At 40.1% G+C, this 19,625-nt stretch overlaps 1 protein-coding gene across 12 annotated transcripts in view; it reads right to left on the reverse strand.

Annotated features, from left to right (window-relative positions):
• Positions 1–19,625, reverse strand: part of SFI1 (SFI1 centrin binding protein) — a 105,460-nt gene that overhangs the window by 57,449 nt on the left and 28,386 nt on the right. For all 12 annotated transcript variants that reach the window (XM_032309961.1, XM_032309962.1, XM_032309964.1 and 9 more), the window contains 2 exons: positions 12,385–12,495; positions 6,481–6,575 (listed from right to left, as the gene is read on the reverse strand). In XM_032309961.1, the coding sequence (XP_032165852.1) occupies positions 6,481–6,575; positions 12,385–12,495 (206 nt within the window). The remainder of the gene's footprint in view (positions 1–6,480; positions 6,576–12,384; positions 12,496–19,625) is intronic.

The raw sequence follows: 19,625 nt of genomic DNA on the forward strand, positions 1-19,625 counted from the left end.
TAAGTGTCTACCTTTGGCTCAGGTCATGATCCCAAGGTCCTACAGGGAGTCTCCCTCTGCCCTTCTCCCAGCCTGTGCTTTCTTGTGCTCACTCTCCTCAAATAAATAAATAAAATCTTTTTAAAAAAATCCCATGGACAGGTGCCTGGGTCATTCAGTGGGTTAAGCCCCTGCCTGGGGCTCAGGTCACGATCTCAGGGTCCTGGGACTGAGTCCCACACGGGGCTCTCTGATCAGCAGGGAGCCTGCTTCCCTCCCTTTCTCTCTCTGCCTGCCTCTCTGCCTACTTGTGACCTCTCTTTGTCAAATAAATAAATAAAATCTTTTTTAAAAAATCCCATGGACTCTACAAAAAAGCTTCTATAACTAATGAACTTAGCAAGGTTGGAAAACATTGGAAAAAATCTTTGTGATTTTGAAGCAGGTGGAGTTCCTATAGTATCAAAAATAATCCATTAAAAAAATTGGGCTTTATTCAAATTAAAAATTTTTGATCTGCAAAGACACTGTTAAGAGAATGAAAAGACAAAGAGAGAGAGAGAATGAAAAAACAAGCCACATTCTGGAAGAAAGTATTTGCCAATCATGCTTTTCACAAAAGACTTGTAGTAATCAGAACATGTTTTTAACAAAATTCAACAAGAAAACAATTTAAAAAGGAACCAATTTAAAGGGACAAGAAACCAATTTAAAAGGACAAAAGATCTTGAGTAGACTCTTCACCAAAAAGAGATATAAAAAGCAAGTAAGCATAGGAAAAGATACTCAACATCATTAATCGTTAAACACAAATTACAGCCTAAATGAAATATTTCCACACACCTATCTGTATAGTTAAAATTTTATTTTAAATGTTAATACCAGGGACGCCTGGGTGGCTCAGTGGGTTAAGCCTCTGCCTTCGGCTCAGGTCATGGTCTCAGGGTCCTGGGATCAAGCCCCGCATGGAGTTCTCTGCTCAACAAGGAGCCTGCTTTCTCCTCTCTCTCTGCCTGCCTCTCTGCCTACCTGTGATCTCTGTCAAATAAATAAATAAAATCTTTTAAAAAAAATGTTAATACCAAGTGCTGGTAAGATGCAAAATAAGTAGAACTCTCATAAATTGCTGGTAGGAATGCAAAATGGTACAAGCAGTACCATTTGGGAAACAGTTTGGCAGCTTCTTATAAAGTTAAATATACACCTACTGTAAGATCCCAGCAATCTTACACTAATCACACTAGATAATTATGCCTAGATAATCTACCCAAGAAAAGTATTCACATATGAAACTATACACAAATATTTATGATTTATAATTCATAGTTGTCTAAAATGGAAACAACTCAGATGTCCTTCAATCAGGGAATGGATAAACAAACTGTCATACACACCTACTATGCAGTATACAGAATACTACTCAGCAATATAAAGGAACTAACTACTGAAACATGCAACAACTCAGATGAATATCCAATGCATTATGCTAAGTTGAAAGAAAGCAGCGTCAAAATACTACCTACTAAATGCTTCCCTTTATAGGGCCTTCTAGAAAAGGAAAGTCTATGGTGATAACTGATCAGTGGTTGCCAGGAATCAAGTGAGGAGGGAAGGTGTCACAGAAGGTTAGCACAAGGTCAGGAGTAATGGAATTTTCTGTCACTTGATTGTGGCGGTGGCTACACAGCTATGCATTCCTCAAAACTCAAAGAACTGCATACCAAAAAGAGTGATTCTTACTTTGAATAAATTAAGAAGGACACAACACAACATAAGCAACTTACCAGCTAAATACTGAAACAATGCACCTACCTCAGGAACAGCTTCTCACATTTTGGGAAAATAGACAAGGGAAGGAAGAACCCATGGGAGAGAAGGGAACACTACATGGGGAAGATGATACTTGAAATGGGCCCGCTGGAAGAACTGCAGGGGCAAACACGGAAAGGTATCAAAGTACGTATCCAGTGTGGCAAGGGCATATGGTGTATGGAAGGTAAAGAAGAGAAAAGGTGAATACCTTGTATGCTATACCAAGGAGTGCTGACTTTATTAGCAAAGAGGAGCCAAACGAATTTATATGCCCAGGAGTGACATGATCTTACCTATATCTTACCACTATTATAGCCATGTGGACAATGAGAAGGGGAAGAAAATAAATGCAGAGAGATGAAGGAAGAGGAACTTATAAAACTTTGGGGGAAAGGAGAGGATGAATCAGACAGTAGTGAAGAAAAGATGAATGCAAGTGACACGTCGGAGAGCCATATTATAAACACAGATAAATGAATGACATGAGGCATGAGGAATGGATAGGCCATGCCTCAGTAAGGTTTCTCACTTAGCTAGGAAAAGCAGATCTAAATGTGGGGCAGTTAAGTTTTATTTGTAACTTGCTGAGTTTGAGGTGGCTGCAAAGCATTCACGTGAAATGGGTATGAGACAACTGCTAATGCAGGAGGAACCATCATTCTGAAACTCAGTGTCTTTTTCTCTTAGACTCCCAATATGGGTCTCTGGACTCAACTCACAGAGGAACCAGATACTGACCAGAGCTAAATTGGCCACAAGATCACTAAAGGGCAACCTGGACAAACAAGACTAGAAGTGAGCACTGCAACTTGACACATGATAGCTAGACAGATGACCACCCCAGGTGCTGTGGGAGGGCAAGAAGAGCCACTTCACAGAAATCATGCTTAAATGAGTTGTAGGTGCCAAAGCCATGCCACATGGAGAAAACCAGAGGGATGTGACCGTACAGGAGTTCTTGCTCAGAGATCAAGTTCTTGCTCAGAGGTAATTTACTTGTCTTCCCCAAGAGCTTCTTTAAAAGTAAATGTGGGCTCTCCAGAAACTAGGAAAAAGAAAGGGGCCTTCCTCAACTTGATAAAGAATATCTACAAAAAACCTATATCATACTTAATGATAAGAAACTCAAAATTTTCCCACTAAGATCAGGTACAAGGCCGAAATGACCCCTCTCAACTACCTTTCTTTTTTTCAAAGATTTATTTTACTTATTTTAGAGAAAGAGAGAGAAAGAGAGAGGAGGGGTGGGGGGGTGGGGGAGGTAAAGGCGCAGATGGAGAGGAAGAGAGAAACACAAGCAGACTCTGTGCTGAGTGCAGAGCCCAACACAGGGCTCAATCTCAAGACCAACAGTGAGATCAGACCTAAGATGAAACCAAGAGTTGGGACACTTAACTGACTGTGCCACCCAGGTCCCCTCAACTACTGCTTTCCAACATCATACTAAAAGTTCTAGCTAATGCAACAAGAAAAAGCAGTAAAAGTATAAAGATTGGGAAGAAAGAAGTAAAATTGTCTTTGTTCACAGTAAAATTGTCTGTATAGAGAATCCAAAAGAACTGACAAACAAACAAAATTCCTGGAACTAATAAGCAATTCATAGCAAGGCTGAGATACAAAGTTAATATAAAAAAGTTAACTGCTTTCCTATGTACCAGCAATGAACAAATGGAATTTGGAATTGAAAGCACAATAACATTTACATTAGCACCCTCAAAAATGAAATCATCAAGTATAAATCTAACAAAATATATACAATGTCAATATGAGGAAAACTGCAAAACTCTGACAAAATTGAAGAACTACACAAATGGAGGAATATTCCATTTTCATGGATAGGCAGACTCAATATTATCAAAATGTCAGTTCTTCCCAACTTGATCTATAGATTCAAAGCAATCCTAAACAAAATCCCAGCAGGTTATTTTGTGGGTATCAACAAACTGATTAAAAGTTTGCATGGAGAGACAGAAGACCTAGAATAGTCAACACAATAATTTTTTTTTAAAGATTTTATTTATTTATTTGACAGAGATCACAAGCAGGCAGAGAGGCAGGCGGGGTGGGGGCTGGGGGAGAAGCAGGCCCCCCGCTGAGCAGAAAGCCTGATGTGGGACCCGATCCCAGGACTGTGGGATCATGACCTGAGCCAAAGGCAGAGGCTTTAACCCACTGAGCCACATAGGCACCCCAAGCCAACACAATATTAAAGAAGAACAAGGTTGAAGGAATGATATTATTGGACCTCAAGACTTATTATAAAGCTACAGTAATCAAAACAACATGATATTGGTGAAGGAACTGACAAACTGATCAATGGAACATAAGAGAGGGCCCAGAAGCAGACGCATGTAAATACCAGGTTATTGACAACTTATCTTTGACAAAGGATCACGGGCAATACAATGGAGCAAAAACAGTCTTTTCAACAAATAGTGCAAAAACAAATGGACTTAGACATGCAAAAAAAAAAAAAAAGAATCTAGACACAGATCTTACATTCTTCAGAAAAATTAACTCAAATGGATTATTAACCTAAATGTAAAACACAAAACAATAAAACTCCTTGACAATAACAAAGGTTGCAAACTCAGATGACCTTGGGAGTGATACAACACAAAAAGCATGATCCATGAAAGAAAAATTTGATGAGCTGGATTTTAATGAAATCGTTTTGGGGTGCCTGGGTATCTCAGTCATTAAGCGTCTACCTTCAGCTCAAGTCATGATCTCAGGGTCCTGGGATTCAAGCCCTGCATCAGGCTCCCTGCTGGGTGGGAAGTCTGCCTCTCCCTCTCCCACACCCCCTGCTTATGTTTCCTCTCTCACTGTGTGTGTCTCTCTGTCAAAAAAATAAATAAAATCTTTGAAAAAAAATTAAAAATGTCTGTTTTGTAAAAGACAATGTAAAGAGAATGAGAAGACAAGCCACAGACTGGGAGAAAATATTTGCAAAAGACACATTTGATAAAAGATTGTTACAAAATATACAAAGATTTCTAAAAACTCAACAAGAAAATAATCCAACTTAAAAAATGGACAAAAGATACCTCAGCAGAAGTATACAGCTGGCAAATAAGCACATTTTGAAAAGATGCTTCAGGTCATATGTCATCAGAAAATAAAAATTAAAAACAAGATACCACTACACACCTATTAGAATGGCCAAAATCCGTAACACTGTCAACACCAAATGCTGGTGAGGATATGGAGTAATAGACACTCATATTCACTGCTAGTGGGAATGCACAATAGCACAGCCACACTGGTAGACAGTTTGGTAGTTTCTTACAATACTAAACATACTCTTATCATATGATCCAGCAATTGCAATCCTTGGTATTTATCCAAAGGAGATGAAAACTTATGTCCATACAAAAACCTGCACATGGAAAGTTTTATTTGTAACTTCCAAAATTTAGAAGCAACCAAGATGTCCTTCTCAGAAATGGATAAAGAATTTGTGGTACATCCAGACAAGGGAATATTATTCAGCACTAAAAAGAAATGAACTATCAAACCATAAAAAATAAGGAGGAACCTTAAGTGCAATTACTAAGTAAAAGAAGCCAATCTGAAAGGGCTATATACTATATGATTTCAATCATATGACATTCCAGAAAAGGCAAAACTATGAAGACAGTAAAAAGTTGCTGGGCACAGGGAAGATGGGTGCTTGGATGGGCACCTAGATGGTATGTCGGATGATCATCCAACTCTAGGTTTTGGCTCAGGCCATGATCTCGGGGTTGTGGGATCAAGCCCCACATTGGGCTCCATGCTTTGCACGGAGTCTGCTTGAGATTCTCTCTCCCTCTTCTTCTGCCCCTCCCATTCATGTTCTCTCTCTCAAATAAATCTTTTTTTTCTTTTTAAGATTTTATTTTTATTTATTTGAAAAAGAGAGAGGGAGATCACAAGTATGCAGAAAGGCAGAGGCAGGCATAGAGGAGAAAGCAGGCTCCCCGCTGAGCAGAGAGCCCGATGCGGGCCTCGATCCCACGACCCTGAGATCATGACCTGAGCTGAAGGCAGAGGCTTAACCCACTGAGCCACCCAGGCGCCCAAATAAATAAATCTTTAAAAAAAAAAAGTTGCCAAGGGGAGGAGATGAGCTAAACAGGTAGAGCACAGAAGATTTTTAGAGCACTGAAAATACTCTGCATGATACCATAATGATCAATACATGTGTATAAAAGGGACAACACTGGGGTGCCTGGGTGGCTCAGTGGGTTAAGCCTCTGCCTTCAGCTCAGGTCATGACCCCTGGGTCCTGGAATCGAGCCCCGCATCGGGCTCTCTGCTTGGCAGGGAGCCTGCCGCCTCCTCTCTCTCTGCCTGCCTCTCTGCTTACCTGTGATCTCTATCTGTCAAATAAATAAATAAAATTTTTTTTTTTAAAAGGGGGGGGCAACACTAAGAGTGAGCCCTAGTATAAACTATGGACTTTGAGTAATTGTGATGTGTTGATGTGGGTTCACTGTAACAAACGTACCACTTGGTGAGTGATGTTGATAGTGGGAGAGACTAGGAATGTTTGGCAGAAGAGGTATATGGGTAATCACTCTATCTGCCCCTTAATTTTGTGCTATGAACCTAAGTAAAACTGCTCTCAAAAAATTAAGTCTTCATATAAGAAAATCATATAAATGAAGGCATTTTCTTTAAACATGTACTTCCTTTTCTCACCATGATTCTTAGCTCTAATGTACTTGATCCTCATCTCGTGCTGCTGATGCACGTAGGTCCTCCAGGTCTGGAACATCAGGTTGTACAAGTAATATCTGAGGAGGGGGAAAAAAAAAGTAAAACATTTAAAAAAATGTTTATTTATTTATTTGTTTATTTATTTATAATCTCTATACCCAATATGGGGCATGAACTCACAACCCTGAGATCAAGAGTCGCATCCTCCACACACTGAGCTACTCAGGTGCCCCAAGTGGCATTTCTTTAAACCAAAAAAACTCTTGGGACGCCTGGGTGGCTTAGTTGGTTAAGCTGCTACCTTCAGCTCAGGTCATGATCCCAGGGTTCTGGGATCAAATCCCACATTGGGCTCCTTGCTCAGTGGGGAACCCTGCTTCTCTCTCTGCCTCTAGCCTGCTTGTGCTCTCTCTCTCTCTCTGACAAATAAATAAATAAATACGATCTTTAAAACAAACAAACAAACAAACAAACAAAACTCCTAATTCAATAATCCCAGTCCATTCTGTACTCAGAAAGTAACACGGATACTTCTAATACAAAAAAGCCGTATTTATATCTTTTTAACTTTTTTAGAAGATTTTATTTATTTGACAGACAGAGATCACAAGTAGGCAGAGAGGAAGGCGGGGGGTGGGGGAAGCAGGCTCCCCAAGGAGCAGAGAGCCCTATGCAGGGCTCGATTCTAGAACCCTGAGATCATGACCTGAGCTGAAGGCAGAGGCTTAACCCACTGAGCCACCCAGGCATCCCACATATCTGTATCTTAAGCTAAAATTTTATTTCCCATAGTCACAGTGAAACTTGGTCTCCTTGATGGAGAGTCGTTCTCCTCACCTTACAGTATCACTAAGGAAAAATAGACTTTGAATTATACGTGAATAACTTCACATTCTCCTTACCTTACTTAAAGTATCACTAAGAGGGGCGCCTGGGTGGCTCAGTGGGTTAAGCTGCTGCCTTCGGCTCAGGTCATGATCTCAGGGTCCTGGGACTGAGTCCCACATCGGGGGGGGGGGGGTCTCTGCTCAGCAGGGAGCCTACTTCCCTCTCTCTCTATCTCTCTCTCTCTGTCTGCCTCTCCATCTACTTGTGATCTCTCTCTGTCAAATAAATAAATAAAACCTTTAAAAAAAAAAAGTATCACTAAGAAAAAAAAATAGGCTTTGAATTATATGAGAATAACTTCATCTTCAGCATCACAAAGCTGTGACATTTGGAGTGACAGTCATACCTTTATCACCTTAATCATCCACATTATTAATATAAAACATTACCTCTCTTCTGCACTAAACATGGTCAATGACACTCGTCCTTTGTCTTTTCCTTCTCAATACATACACTACACACATTAAGACTGTCAGTCCCTCCGTATTTTCTACCCCATTTCCTAAGACTTGATTTCTTTTTTCTTAAGATTTTACTTATTTATTTGAGACCAGCACAGCAAGAGAGCGAACACATGCAAGGGGAGTGGGAGAGGGAGAAGCAGGCTTCCCACTGAGCAGGAAGCCTGATCCAGGCCTCAATCCCAGGACTCTGGGATCATGACTTAAGCCAAAGGCAGTTGCCCCATAAGACTTGATTTCGTACTCTACAAGCTTATTAGAATGATTCAACATTGTCTTTATTTTATATGAAATATTCACAAATCAGAAACCCTGACCCAAAGAACCTAAATAAAGAAGTGATTATGAGAGTAAGTACTATTTTTAAAAGATGAATGTGTAAGATACATTAATTTTTTATTGCATAAAAAAGGTATAAAATGTGTATTTGACAGAATTCTAATTTTTACTTTTTCCTCTACTTATCCCTGGGAGTACCAATGTCAAGATTTAGTTTTTTCTTTCTATTTCTACTTTCTTAATGTCCCATACCGGACACATATTTTCTCCTATAATCAATAAAATTTAAAACAACTTATTATTTTAAAAACATGGAACACTCTCAGAATTAGAAATTATACGTGAGAGTCAGTGAGAAAACCCTATTCAAATCATTAACAAGAGCAACACATAATGGCTACTTAAAGAGGTATTTCTGTGTGTGTGTGCCCACATGCACATGTGCTTGGGTTTAATTTAGGACTTTGATCTTATTCTAAAAAGAGTTTGAAGAAAAACAGAAATAGGATTCAAAACGTTTCTCCAACCAATGCGATCCATCACATTAACAGAATGAAAAAAAAAGAATCATAGGGTAACCTCAACAGACACAGAAAAAGCATTTGACAAAACTCAATAACCATTAATGATAAAGATATTTAACAAATTATGGATAGACCAGACATATCTCAATATAATAAAGGCCATATATGACAAGCCCACAGCTAACATCATACTCAAAGGAGAAAGGATGAGAGTTTTTCTTCTAAGATGAGGAACAAGACAAAAGTGTCCTCTCTCACCACTCCTATTCAACATAGTATTTGAAGTTTCAGTCAAAGCAATCAGGAAAGAAAAACAAATGAAAGGCATCAGAATTGGAAAGGAGGAAGTGAAATTATCTCTATTTGTAGGCGACATGATTTTATATACAGAAAACCCTAAAGACTCAGACCTAAAACTATTTAGTAAAAAATTCAGTAAACTTGGCAGGATAGAGTATAAACACACAGAAATCAGTATCATTTCCATACACGAACAGTGAACTATCTGACAAATCAATTCCATTTATAATAACATCAAAAACAATAAAATACTCTGTAATAAATTTAACCAAGGAGGTGAAAGATCTCTATTCTGAAAACTATACAACACTGACGAAAGAAATCAAAGACACAAATAAATGGAAAGGTATCCCATACTTATGGATAGGAAGAATTAATATTATTAAAATGTTATTAAATTATGTAATTTAATTACATAATTGTTATTATTAAAATTATTAAAATGATACTACCAAAATCCATCTATAGATTCAATGTAAATCCTATCAAATTCCAGTAGCATTTTCTACAAAAGTAGAACAATCCAAAAATTTCCATGGACCCACAAAAGACCCAAAATATCCAAAGCAATTCTGAGAAAGAAGAACAAAGCAGGAAGCATCACAATTCCTGATTTAAAGCTGTACTATAAAGCTACAAAATCAAAGCAGTATGGTACTGGCATAAAAACCAACCAATGGAACAGAATCAAAAGCCCAGAAATAAACCCAAGTATAAATGGTCAACTAATATTTGACAAAGGAGCAAAGACTACTCAATGGAAAAATGATAATCTTTTCGAAAAATGGTGCTGTGAAAATTCAATATGCACGTATAAAAGAATGATACTAGACCCCATCTTAAACCACTCATAAAAATTAACTCACAGGGGATTAAAGACTTAAATATAACCTGAAACCATGAAATCCCTAAAAGAAAATACAGGAAAAGAGCTCCTTCACATGGGTCTTAGCAATGATTTTTTTTTATATGACACCCAAAGCACAAACAATGAAATCGAACATAAACAAATGGGATTCCACCAAACCAAAAAAACTTCTGCACAGCAAAACAAATCAACAAAATGAATAAGATAACCTATGGAATGGGGAAAAAATATTTGCAAACCATAAGATTTGATAAAGGATTAATATCCAAAATATATAAAGAACTCATACAACTTGAGAGCAAAAAACCCCCCAAATACTCCAATTAAAAAATAGGCAAAGAGGGGCACGTGGGTGGCTCACTGGGTTAAAGCCTCTGCCTTTGGCTCAGGTCATGATCCCAGGGTCCTGGGATCGGGTCCTGCATCGGCTCTCTGCTCAGCAGAGAGCCTGATTCCCTCTCTCTCTGCCTGCCTCTCTGCCTACTTGTGATCTCTGTCTGTCAAATAAATAAATAAAGTCTTTTAAAAAAATAGGCAAAGAAACTCAATATAGACATTTTTCCAAACAGGATATGTGAAAGGCCAACAGGTTCATGAAAAGATGCTCAACATCACCCGTCATAGGGGAAATGCAAATCAAAACCACAAGGAGCTATCACCTCGTACTTGTTAGAACGAACCATCACCTCACACCTCACAGCTGTCACATCATCAAAAAGACAAGAGATAACAAATGCTGGCATGAATGCAGAGAAAAGGGAGCCTTGTGCACTGTTGGTGGGACTGTAAATTGCTGTAGCTACTATGGAAAACAGTATGGAGGACCCACAAAAAATTAAAAGTATAACTACCAAGTCTGTAAACCTAGCGATTCACAGACCTGTACCCCTGCGGCTAATAATACATTATATGTCAATCAAAAATTAAAAAAAGTATTGATTTAAAAGCAGAACTACCATATGATCTGGCAATTTCACTTCTGGGAATATATTTGATATAAATGAAGACACTAACTTGAAAAGGTATTTGTACTCCCATGTTCACAGCAGCATTATTTACAGCCAAGACATGGAAACAACATAAGTACCTAAGTGTCCACGGATGGGTGAATGGATGCAGTTGTACATACAATGAAATAAAAAGCAAAGAAATCCTGCCATTTTTGACAACATGGATGAACCCTGAAGGCATGATACTGAGTGACTAAGTCAGATAAAGACAAATACTCTATGATCTCACTTACATGTGGAGTCTAAAAGCAAACACAAAAAACTTATAGAAAAAGATCATATTTGTAGTACCACAGGCAGGGGTGGGAGAGGGAACTGGAGGAAAGTGGTCAAAGGCATAAACTTCTAATTATAAAATAGAGAAGTACTGGAGATAAAATGTACAACATGATGCCTATAGTTACCACTGCTGTATAATATGTATGAAAGTTGTTAAGAGAATAACTCCTGGGATGCCTGGGTGGCTCAGTTGGTTGGGTGTCTGCGTTTGGCTCGGGTCATGGTCCCAGGGTCCTGGGATTGGGCCCTGCGTTGGGCTCAGGCCCCGCGTTCGGCTCTCTGCTCGGCAGGGAGACTGCTTCTCTCTCTCCCTCTGCTCTTCTACCTGCTTGTGCTCACTCTCATTCTCTCTCTCTCTCTCCCTCTCTCCAATAAATAAATAAATAATATTTTTAAAATAAATAATAAACCCTAAGACTTTCTATTATAACTAAAAAAGGTTTTTTTTTCCCTAAGCTTTTATTTATTTATTTGACAGACAGAGATCACAAGTAGGCAGAGAGGCAGGCAGAGAGGAGGAAGCAGGCTCCCCGCAGAGCAGAGAGCCCGATGTGGGGCTCGATCCCAGGACCCTGAGATCATGACCTGAGCCGAAGGCAGCGGCTTAACCCACTGAGCCACCCAGGCGCCCCTATAACTAAAAAAGTTTTATAAAAAAACCTGTATTTATTTATTTGAGAGACAGAGAGAAAAAACGAGTGGGGGCAGGGGCAGAGGGAGAAGGACAAACAGACTCCCTGCTGAACAGGGAGCCCAGTGCAAGTGGGATCCCATGACCCTGAGATCATGACCTGAGCTAAAGTCAGATGCCTAACAGAATGAGCCACCCAGCTCTTTTCTTTTTTTTCCCATTTCTTTTTATTGTGTCTGTATGAGATGATGGATGTTAATTAAACTTACTCTGGTAATCATTGCATAAGTGAAACCTTTACACTATACATCTAAAACTCATACAGTGATAATATGTCAATTTTATGTTATAATACTGGGGGCAAAAATCTTTTTCCTCTTGGGGAAATCGGCTGAGTGTCCGACTCTTGACTTTGACTCAGGTCATGGGATCAGGTCCTATGTCAGGCTCCCTGCTCAATGGGGAATCTGCCTGAGATTCTCTCTCCCTCTCTCTCTGCTCACACTTTTTCTCTCTCTCTCAAATAAATAAGTGAATCTTTGGAAAACAAACACCAAAAACCTCTCACCTTTTGACCAGAAATATGCTAACAATTAACTACTTAATAATGTGTATCAATAAAATTTAATGTAACATGAAACCTGACCTGTAGTGACAGTCTGCTCGAACACAGAGTTTCCACTCTCGCTGGAAAACCCACCACTCTTCTTTCCATTCTTCAAAGGCCTTCCGAAGTATTCTTTGCTCATAGTAAAACCTTCAGCAATAAACGAAAATCAGAGATCCATGATTATGATATTTATTTCCAAATTAGTTTCATATTGCCTTTAGCATAGAAAAGTGTGGCTCATTATTTGACAACACCAGAATAGAATAAAAACACATTTTTTAGACCAAAATCTTTGAACTATTTAAATCAGAAAGAAAACTAAAAAATGTTATACTCCAGATCTTACCAATTAGAGAGGTTAAAGTAAAATAAAAATCTGACTTTCTGAGTTTCCAAGTTAAGAATTAATCTCCAGTTTTTGTTTTCCTTCATCAGACTAAAAAATATTTTTTATTAGTAAAAAGCTGTAGCTACACTTTCCATTTACATATACAGGAGATTAAAAATTATAAGCAAATGCCTAATGGTATTCCTAGTACTTACAGGAACACAGCATATTAGTTTAACTGAAATTTAGCCAGAGGAGTTATAAAAACAGCCAAAGACAGGCAGAGGAAATAAAGGGGCAAAAGTTGATTAGAAAGAAAGTAAGAGCAATGGCACACTGCGTTGATGCTAACAGGCACTGTGAGGTGACTGAGAACTCAAGAACTCTGTGCCTGTTGGTCACTTTGAATTTCTATTCACAGTTCTGCAGAACTGTGTCCTTTAACACGTGTCCTTCTTTCTCGCCACTCATGGCTTCTTCTAGCTAGCAAAAACAGGGAAATTCACTTCACTATTGTTTGTGATAAAAATTAAAAAAAAAAAAAAGAAAATTATAAGAAATGCCCCTCAAAGGGGGATAGGTTAAATTCAATCAATGCCATTCTAGTCATTTTTTAATGAAGTAGAGCTAAGTACAACTGAAATGGAGAGATGTTCCAGGAAAGGTGTTAGGTGAAAAGATAAAGCTAGCTCATAAAGTATGTATGACACCATTTTTAAAAATTAATTTTTTTACTTCCAGTACCCATATGTTGGAATTAATACATACTAAATTTACATATATCTACATAAAAATATAATGTATGCACACATATTTGCATACATACATAAAAACATCTATGTGTACATGCATGCATTGTGTATACATATATAAATGATTATATTATACATATTAAAAGCCTGAAAAGGTTTCCAGTATACCGAACTATTACCAGTGTTTATCTCTCAGGGAGAGATTGATTATAGGAGACTGCTGTTTCCTATTACACATGTCTATATTTGAAAATTTTTAAAACAACAACTGTTCATGATTTAGAAAAAAATTTTTTTTTAAAGATTTTATTTATTTATTTGTTAGAGAGAGAGAGAGCGCGTGCGAGCACAGGCAGACAGACTGGTAGGCAGAGGGAGAAGCAGACTCCCCGCGGAGCAAGGAGCCCGATGTGGGACTCGATCCCAGGACGCTGGGATCATGACTGGAGCCGAAGGCGGCAGCTTAACCAACTGAGCCACCCAGGCGTCCCTGATTTAGAAAAATTTTAATGGAAATGAACCACTTGCATTTGTATATGTACTTCCTTCTATCAACTACTACTGTCCACCTACCTCCCTCCTTCCCCAAACCTTATAAAATAACAGCCCATATATTTTGAGGGGTAAGCCCACGATGACAGAGAACAGGAGCAACGATGATAGACAAGAGATGTCAACAAATTTTAGATGCTAGAGAGCAGGAAGGCAAGGGGCAACTGAATCAACAGATTGGAGAAAGCAGAGGAATCGAGGCACACCCAGCTGGTGGCACAGACAGAAAAGCAGGGAACATGAGGCATCAGGAACAGGGGAGCCTGGCTGGAGATGGAAACAGGATGGTTGGCAGGCATAATCAGTTGGGCCCCAGGTCCTGTTCTTTACCCAAGCAGAGACTCAGGTTTCTCTCTGGAGAGGCTGAAAAGAGGGCCACTCGACTGCAGAATACCAGGCAGAGCTCTGGAGAGGGTCTTCAACGGAGTCCACATACACAACAGTGAGAACCCCATTCCCTCTCCTCTGCCTAGAGCCAAACTTATAACCACCAAGACCCGCCTCCAAGCCATTCAACCCAAAAGGAGTCTGGAGGATTCCACTCCTCTGGGGAAAATTGATCAATTTAAGGGAAAGGCTTTTATTATTATTATTTTTTAAGATTTCATTTATTTATTTGAGCGAGAGAGAGAGCGAATGCACACAAGCAGGGGGAGCAGTGGAGGGAGACAGAAAAGGCTCACTGCAGAGCAGGGAGCCCACTTTGGGGCTTGATCCCCGGACCCTGGGATCATGAACTGAGCCAAAGGCAGACACTTAACTGATTGAGCCCCCCAGGTGCTCCCAGGGAAAAGGCTTTTAGATATTGACAGCTGGAGGCTCCCCAGTGAAACTGTCTTGTCTCTGCCTCAAAAACCTAAAGCGAAGCCTTCAATTTACAAGTCCCTGTGCATACACAGAGAAGCCTCCAAAATTAATATTTTAGTGCTTAACTCTTAAATATGAACAGACAACAAAAGGGTCTTTTGACATTTAGGGAAAAGCTCCCATATGAGACAGTGACCAAAAGAACAGAGAAAAAGGGGCTCAGGAGAAACAGACAATATAAGCAAAAATCTTAAAAACAAATTGCTACATTAACCTAAAAAAATTAAGAACCTTCAGGGTGCTATGTTTTTAAAAATATTCAGAGAACAAAACGAGATGCAGGAAATTTAAAACAGGACAGCAGAAATTAAAAAAAAAAAATCCACAGCTGGGTGAAACAAAAAGGTGATTGGCCTTATACACCATGTAAGGACTACAGTTTTACGCTCTCTCAGCCTGTAGGGAAGCCACCTGCCACATGAGCACAGGAGAGACAGGACTTGATCTATTCAGAATACCTGTCGTGAAGAGACTGACTGGAACAGGGCTGGAAGCAGGAGACCAGTGCGGTCACCGGGGTCATTCAGGGGAGACACAATGATAACTGGAGGTTCTGAACAGAGGTGGAGTTTGAACACATTTTGAAAACTGAGTCACCACAATTACGGCACTGGCATTGCAGACTGGGGTGTGAGAGAGTAAGAGAGGTCAGAGGTGACTCCCAGGCTTCTGACCTGAGTTCCTGGAAATATGGGAGTTTCCATTAACAGAAGGAGAAAACTTGGGAGAGATGTTTGTGGGGATGATCTAGATTTTGGATTTGAACATACTAAGTTGTGACATCTATTAGACACAATAGATTGTTACATATGTAGCAGTCTGGACAAGGGGAGAGGTCTGGGTGGGGTGTATATATTTGGGAATCATCCTGAGAGCTGATGAGACGGTCACGGTTGTGAGGTTCCACGGAAGCAGTGCAAAGATGATGTAGTGACCTTATCGAATCGAAAACAGTTCTGGTGGAGGACCAGTCTAAAGCCTAGTGGGATGGATTTGAGAGAGACTACAAATCCATACTCTGTGTTGGAGACAGAGTAAGGCCAGGGGAGTTGAGGTAAAGGGGAGCAAAGAGACGGCGGTGCTAGCTGCAGGAGGACGTATGGTCAAAGAGATTTTTTTTTTCAGGTTGAGAGAAATAAGGGTATATGCTGGTGCAAATGACCCAGTAAATGGCAAAAAACTGATGCAGAAGAGAAAAAAACTGCTTGGGTAATGGCCTTGAGTAGGCACAAAGAAAACGGTGCAAAAGCCAAGGATTTTGCCACAGATGAGAGCAAGGACAATTCACCTACCTAACGGTAGGGAAAGCAGCTTGCACAGTGAAAGATGTTGGCGGTGGGTAGATATGGTGGAGGGAACTTGTGCTGGTCTCCTCTGTGTCTTTTCTTTCTTTCTTTAAAGATTTTATTTATTTATTTGAGAGAAAGAGTGAGTGAGACAGAAAGCACATGAGCAGTGGCAGAGGGAGAGGGAGAAGCAGACTCCCTGCTAAGTAGGGAGCCCGATGCAGAGCTCAATCCCAGGACCCTGGGATCATGACCTGAGCCGAAGGCAGAGCCTTAACCCACTGAGCCACCCAGGTGCCCCTCTTCTGTTGTTTCTATCAAGAAAGTAGGAAGCAAGGCCATTAGCTAAGAAATCTTAGGAAGAAAGCTTGATGAATTAAATACCATAGAAGGACATGACTGTTCTACCTACTTCTCAAATTAGTCAAAAAAACTGTTCAGGGGGCACCTGGGTGGCTCAGTGGGTTAAAGCTTCTGCCATCTGCTCAGGTCATGATCCCAGGGTCCTGGGATCAAGCCCCTCATTGGGCTCTCTGCTCAGCGGGGAGCCTGCTTCCCTTCCCCTCTCTCTGCCTGCCTCTCTGCCTACTTCTGATCTTTCTCTATCAAATAAATAAATAAAATCTTAAAAAAAAAAACTGTTCAGATCTTCTCTTCAGGAAAGTAAGTGACTACCTCACATTTAAGACTACCTTATATATGGATATATACTGCATTATTTTTGGTCATTTTGGTTCAGTTTATTAATGATAAAACAATGCCAGTTAATAAAAGTTAAAACAATCTCCAAGAACATAAAGGCATTATTCTGCATTTTCTGGTATGAATTAATTCTCCTCTAATATTCTTAAAAGTGAGGAAAAACATAAAGAAAGATGAAAACAAACAAAAAAGCAAACATCAATATGCCCAATCTTCCCCAAAGTAACAAACAACTCACTTGATTTAAAAAGAGATTACAGGGCGCCTGGGTAGCTCAGTGGGTTAAGCCGCTGCCTTCGGCTCAGGTCATGATCTCGGGGTCCCAGGATCGAGTCCTGAATCCGGCTCTCTGCTCAGCAGGGAGCCTGCTTCCTCCTCTCTCTCTCTCTCTGCCTCTCTGCCTACTTGTGATCTCTGTCTGTCAAATAAATAAATAAAATCTTTAAAAAAAAATGTTAAGGGGCGCCTGGGTGGCTCAGTGGGTTAAGCCGCTGCCTTCGGCTCAGGTCATGATCTCAGGGTCCTGGGATCGAGTCCCGCATCGGGCTCTCTGCTCAGCAGGGAGCCTGCTTCCTCCCCTCTCTCTCTCTGCCTGCCTCTCTGCCTACTTGTGATCTCTCTCTGTCAAATAAATAAATAAAATCTTTAAAAAAAAAAAAATAAAAAAAAAAATTAAAAAAAATGTTAAAAAAAATAATAAAATAAAGAGATTACAAAATGAAAATAATAATAATAATAAAAAAATAACAATAGATTATAACTTAAAGAAAAAAACAAAAACATCCCACCCTAAATTTCTAAGTCAACACAGTATCAGAATTCTAATTCTGGTAGATGTTAGAGAACAAGCAGTATTCTTACTCTCTCATTCTACAATCTGAGAAACTAAGGCCCAGAGCCATAACTTTTCCCCAGGTCAAATAATTAGCTAGGCCCTGGACTAGGCCCCAAACTCAGGTCTCCCAAATTCCAGTCCAGTATCATCCCTCCAGGCCCTGCTACCACTCATGAGCAAAGAAAGTAAAGAGTGTAATAGGATGATTTTATTTTTTAAAAAGATTTTATTTTTTTATTTGACAGAGAGATTACAAGTAGGCAGAGAGGCAGGCAGAGAGAGAGAGAGAATCAGGCTCCCTGCTGAGCAGAGAACCCGATTCGGGACCTGATCCCAGTACCCTGGGATCAAGACCTGAGCAGAGGCTTTAACCCACTGAGCCACTCAGGCACCCTAACAGGATGATTTTAAAGCACTATAACAGACATCGGTCACTGGCTAACACAACACCCACTGTCAAGCCGCTGCCTCCTCACGGTCATCTGGTGCAGAAGCTGGAAAGGTTTCTTTCCCAGCCTCCTCTATAGCAAAAGGCAGTCAGTAACATAGCTCAGACAATGAGGCAGAAGCAGAGGAGTACCTGGGGGACTCAGTGGGTTAAAGCCTCTGCCTTCGGCTCAGGTCATGATCCCAGGGTCCTGGAACTGAGCCCTGTGTCGGGGGGCTCAATTGAGCCTCCCTGCTGAGCAGGGAGCCTGTTTCCCTTCCTCTCTCTCTGCCTGCCTCTCTGCCTACTTGCGATCTCTATCAAATAAATACATAAAATCTTTTTTTTTTTTTTAAAGATTTTATGTATTTATTTGACAGAGAGAAATCACAAGTAGATGGAGAGGCAGGCAGAGAGAGAGAGGGAAGCAGGCTCCCTGCTGAGCAGAGAGCCCGATGCGGGACTCGATCCCAGGACCCTGAGATCATGACCCGAGCCGAAGGCATTGGCTTAACCCACTGAGCCACCCAGGCGCCCCATAAATAAAATCTTTAAAAAAAAAGCAGAATGCAACTGAAAGTTTCCAGGAAAGTTTTATTTTCCTGAGTAAAAGAGAGATCTGACGCTACCCTTCCTTATTCCTTCCTGTGTAAAACAGAACAGTCATTTTGCAACAATGCAGTATCATCTCTGAGGAAAAAGGGCCAATACGTTAAAAATGGTGAACTCAAAAGGTACTAAGAGCCTGAGTCTCCGATGGGCTCCCTGAGCAGCTAAATGAACACCAACCTCCAGACTGCTTACAAGAAAAAGCAAATCCCAATTTGTTAAAGACACTATCAGTCTTTCTCTTACTTAGAGTTGAATGCATTTCTTTTCTTTTCTTTTTTTTTTTTATAAACATATATTTTTATCTCAGGGGAACAGGTCTGTGAATCGCCAGGTTTACACACTTCACAGCACTCACCAAAGCACATACCCTCCCCAATGTCCATAACCCCACTCTTTTCTTTTTTTTTTAAGATTTTATTTATTTATTTGACAGACAGAGATCACAAGTAGGCGGGGGGGCGGGGAGAGCAGGCTCCCTGCCGAGTGGAGAGCCTGATACGGGCCGATCCCACGACCCTGAGATCACGACCCGAGCCAAAGGCAGAGGCTTAACCCACTGAGCCACCCAGGCACCCCTGAATGCATTTCTAATATAATCAGCATTTCCCAAGTACTGGGACTATAAATGGGCATTACTTAAACAAACATTTCTAGATAAATATGGGTCAAATAATAAGTTAAATAAAAGTTAAGAGGAAAAGAACTTGGGGAAGACAGTGGAGGGGACAACAGAGGTTTCCAGTCTCTAAATCCCCATAAAACACAAACAGTAACCATGTAGCAAAACCAAAAATTCACGTACCAATTACAACAAAACCATGGGACAAGTTGTCCCCATAAAATAAAAATGCAAGCAGATGAAGACAAACCATCCACAGTCAAAATACCAGCATGGTTTTAACATTTCTACGGGAGA

This window comes from Mustela erminea, chromosome 13, assembly GCF_009829155.1.
Source record: "Mustela erminea isolate mMusErm1 chromosome 13, mMusErm1.Pri, whole genome shotgun sequence".
NCBI classification, from domain to species: Eukaryota; Metazoa; Chordata; class Mammalia; order Carnivora; family Mustelidae; genus Mustela; species Mustela erminea.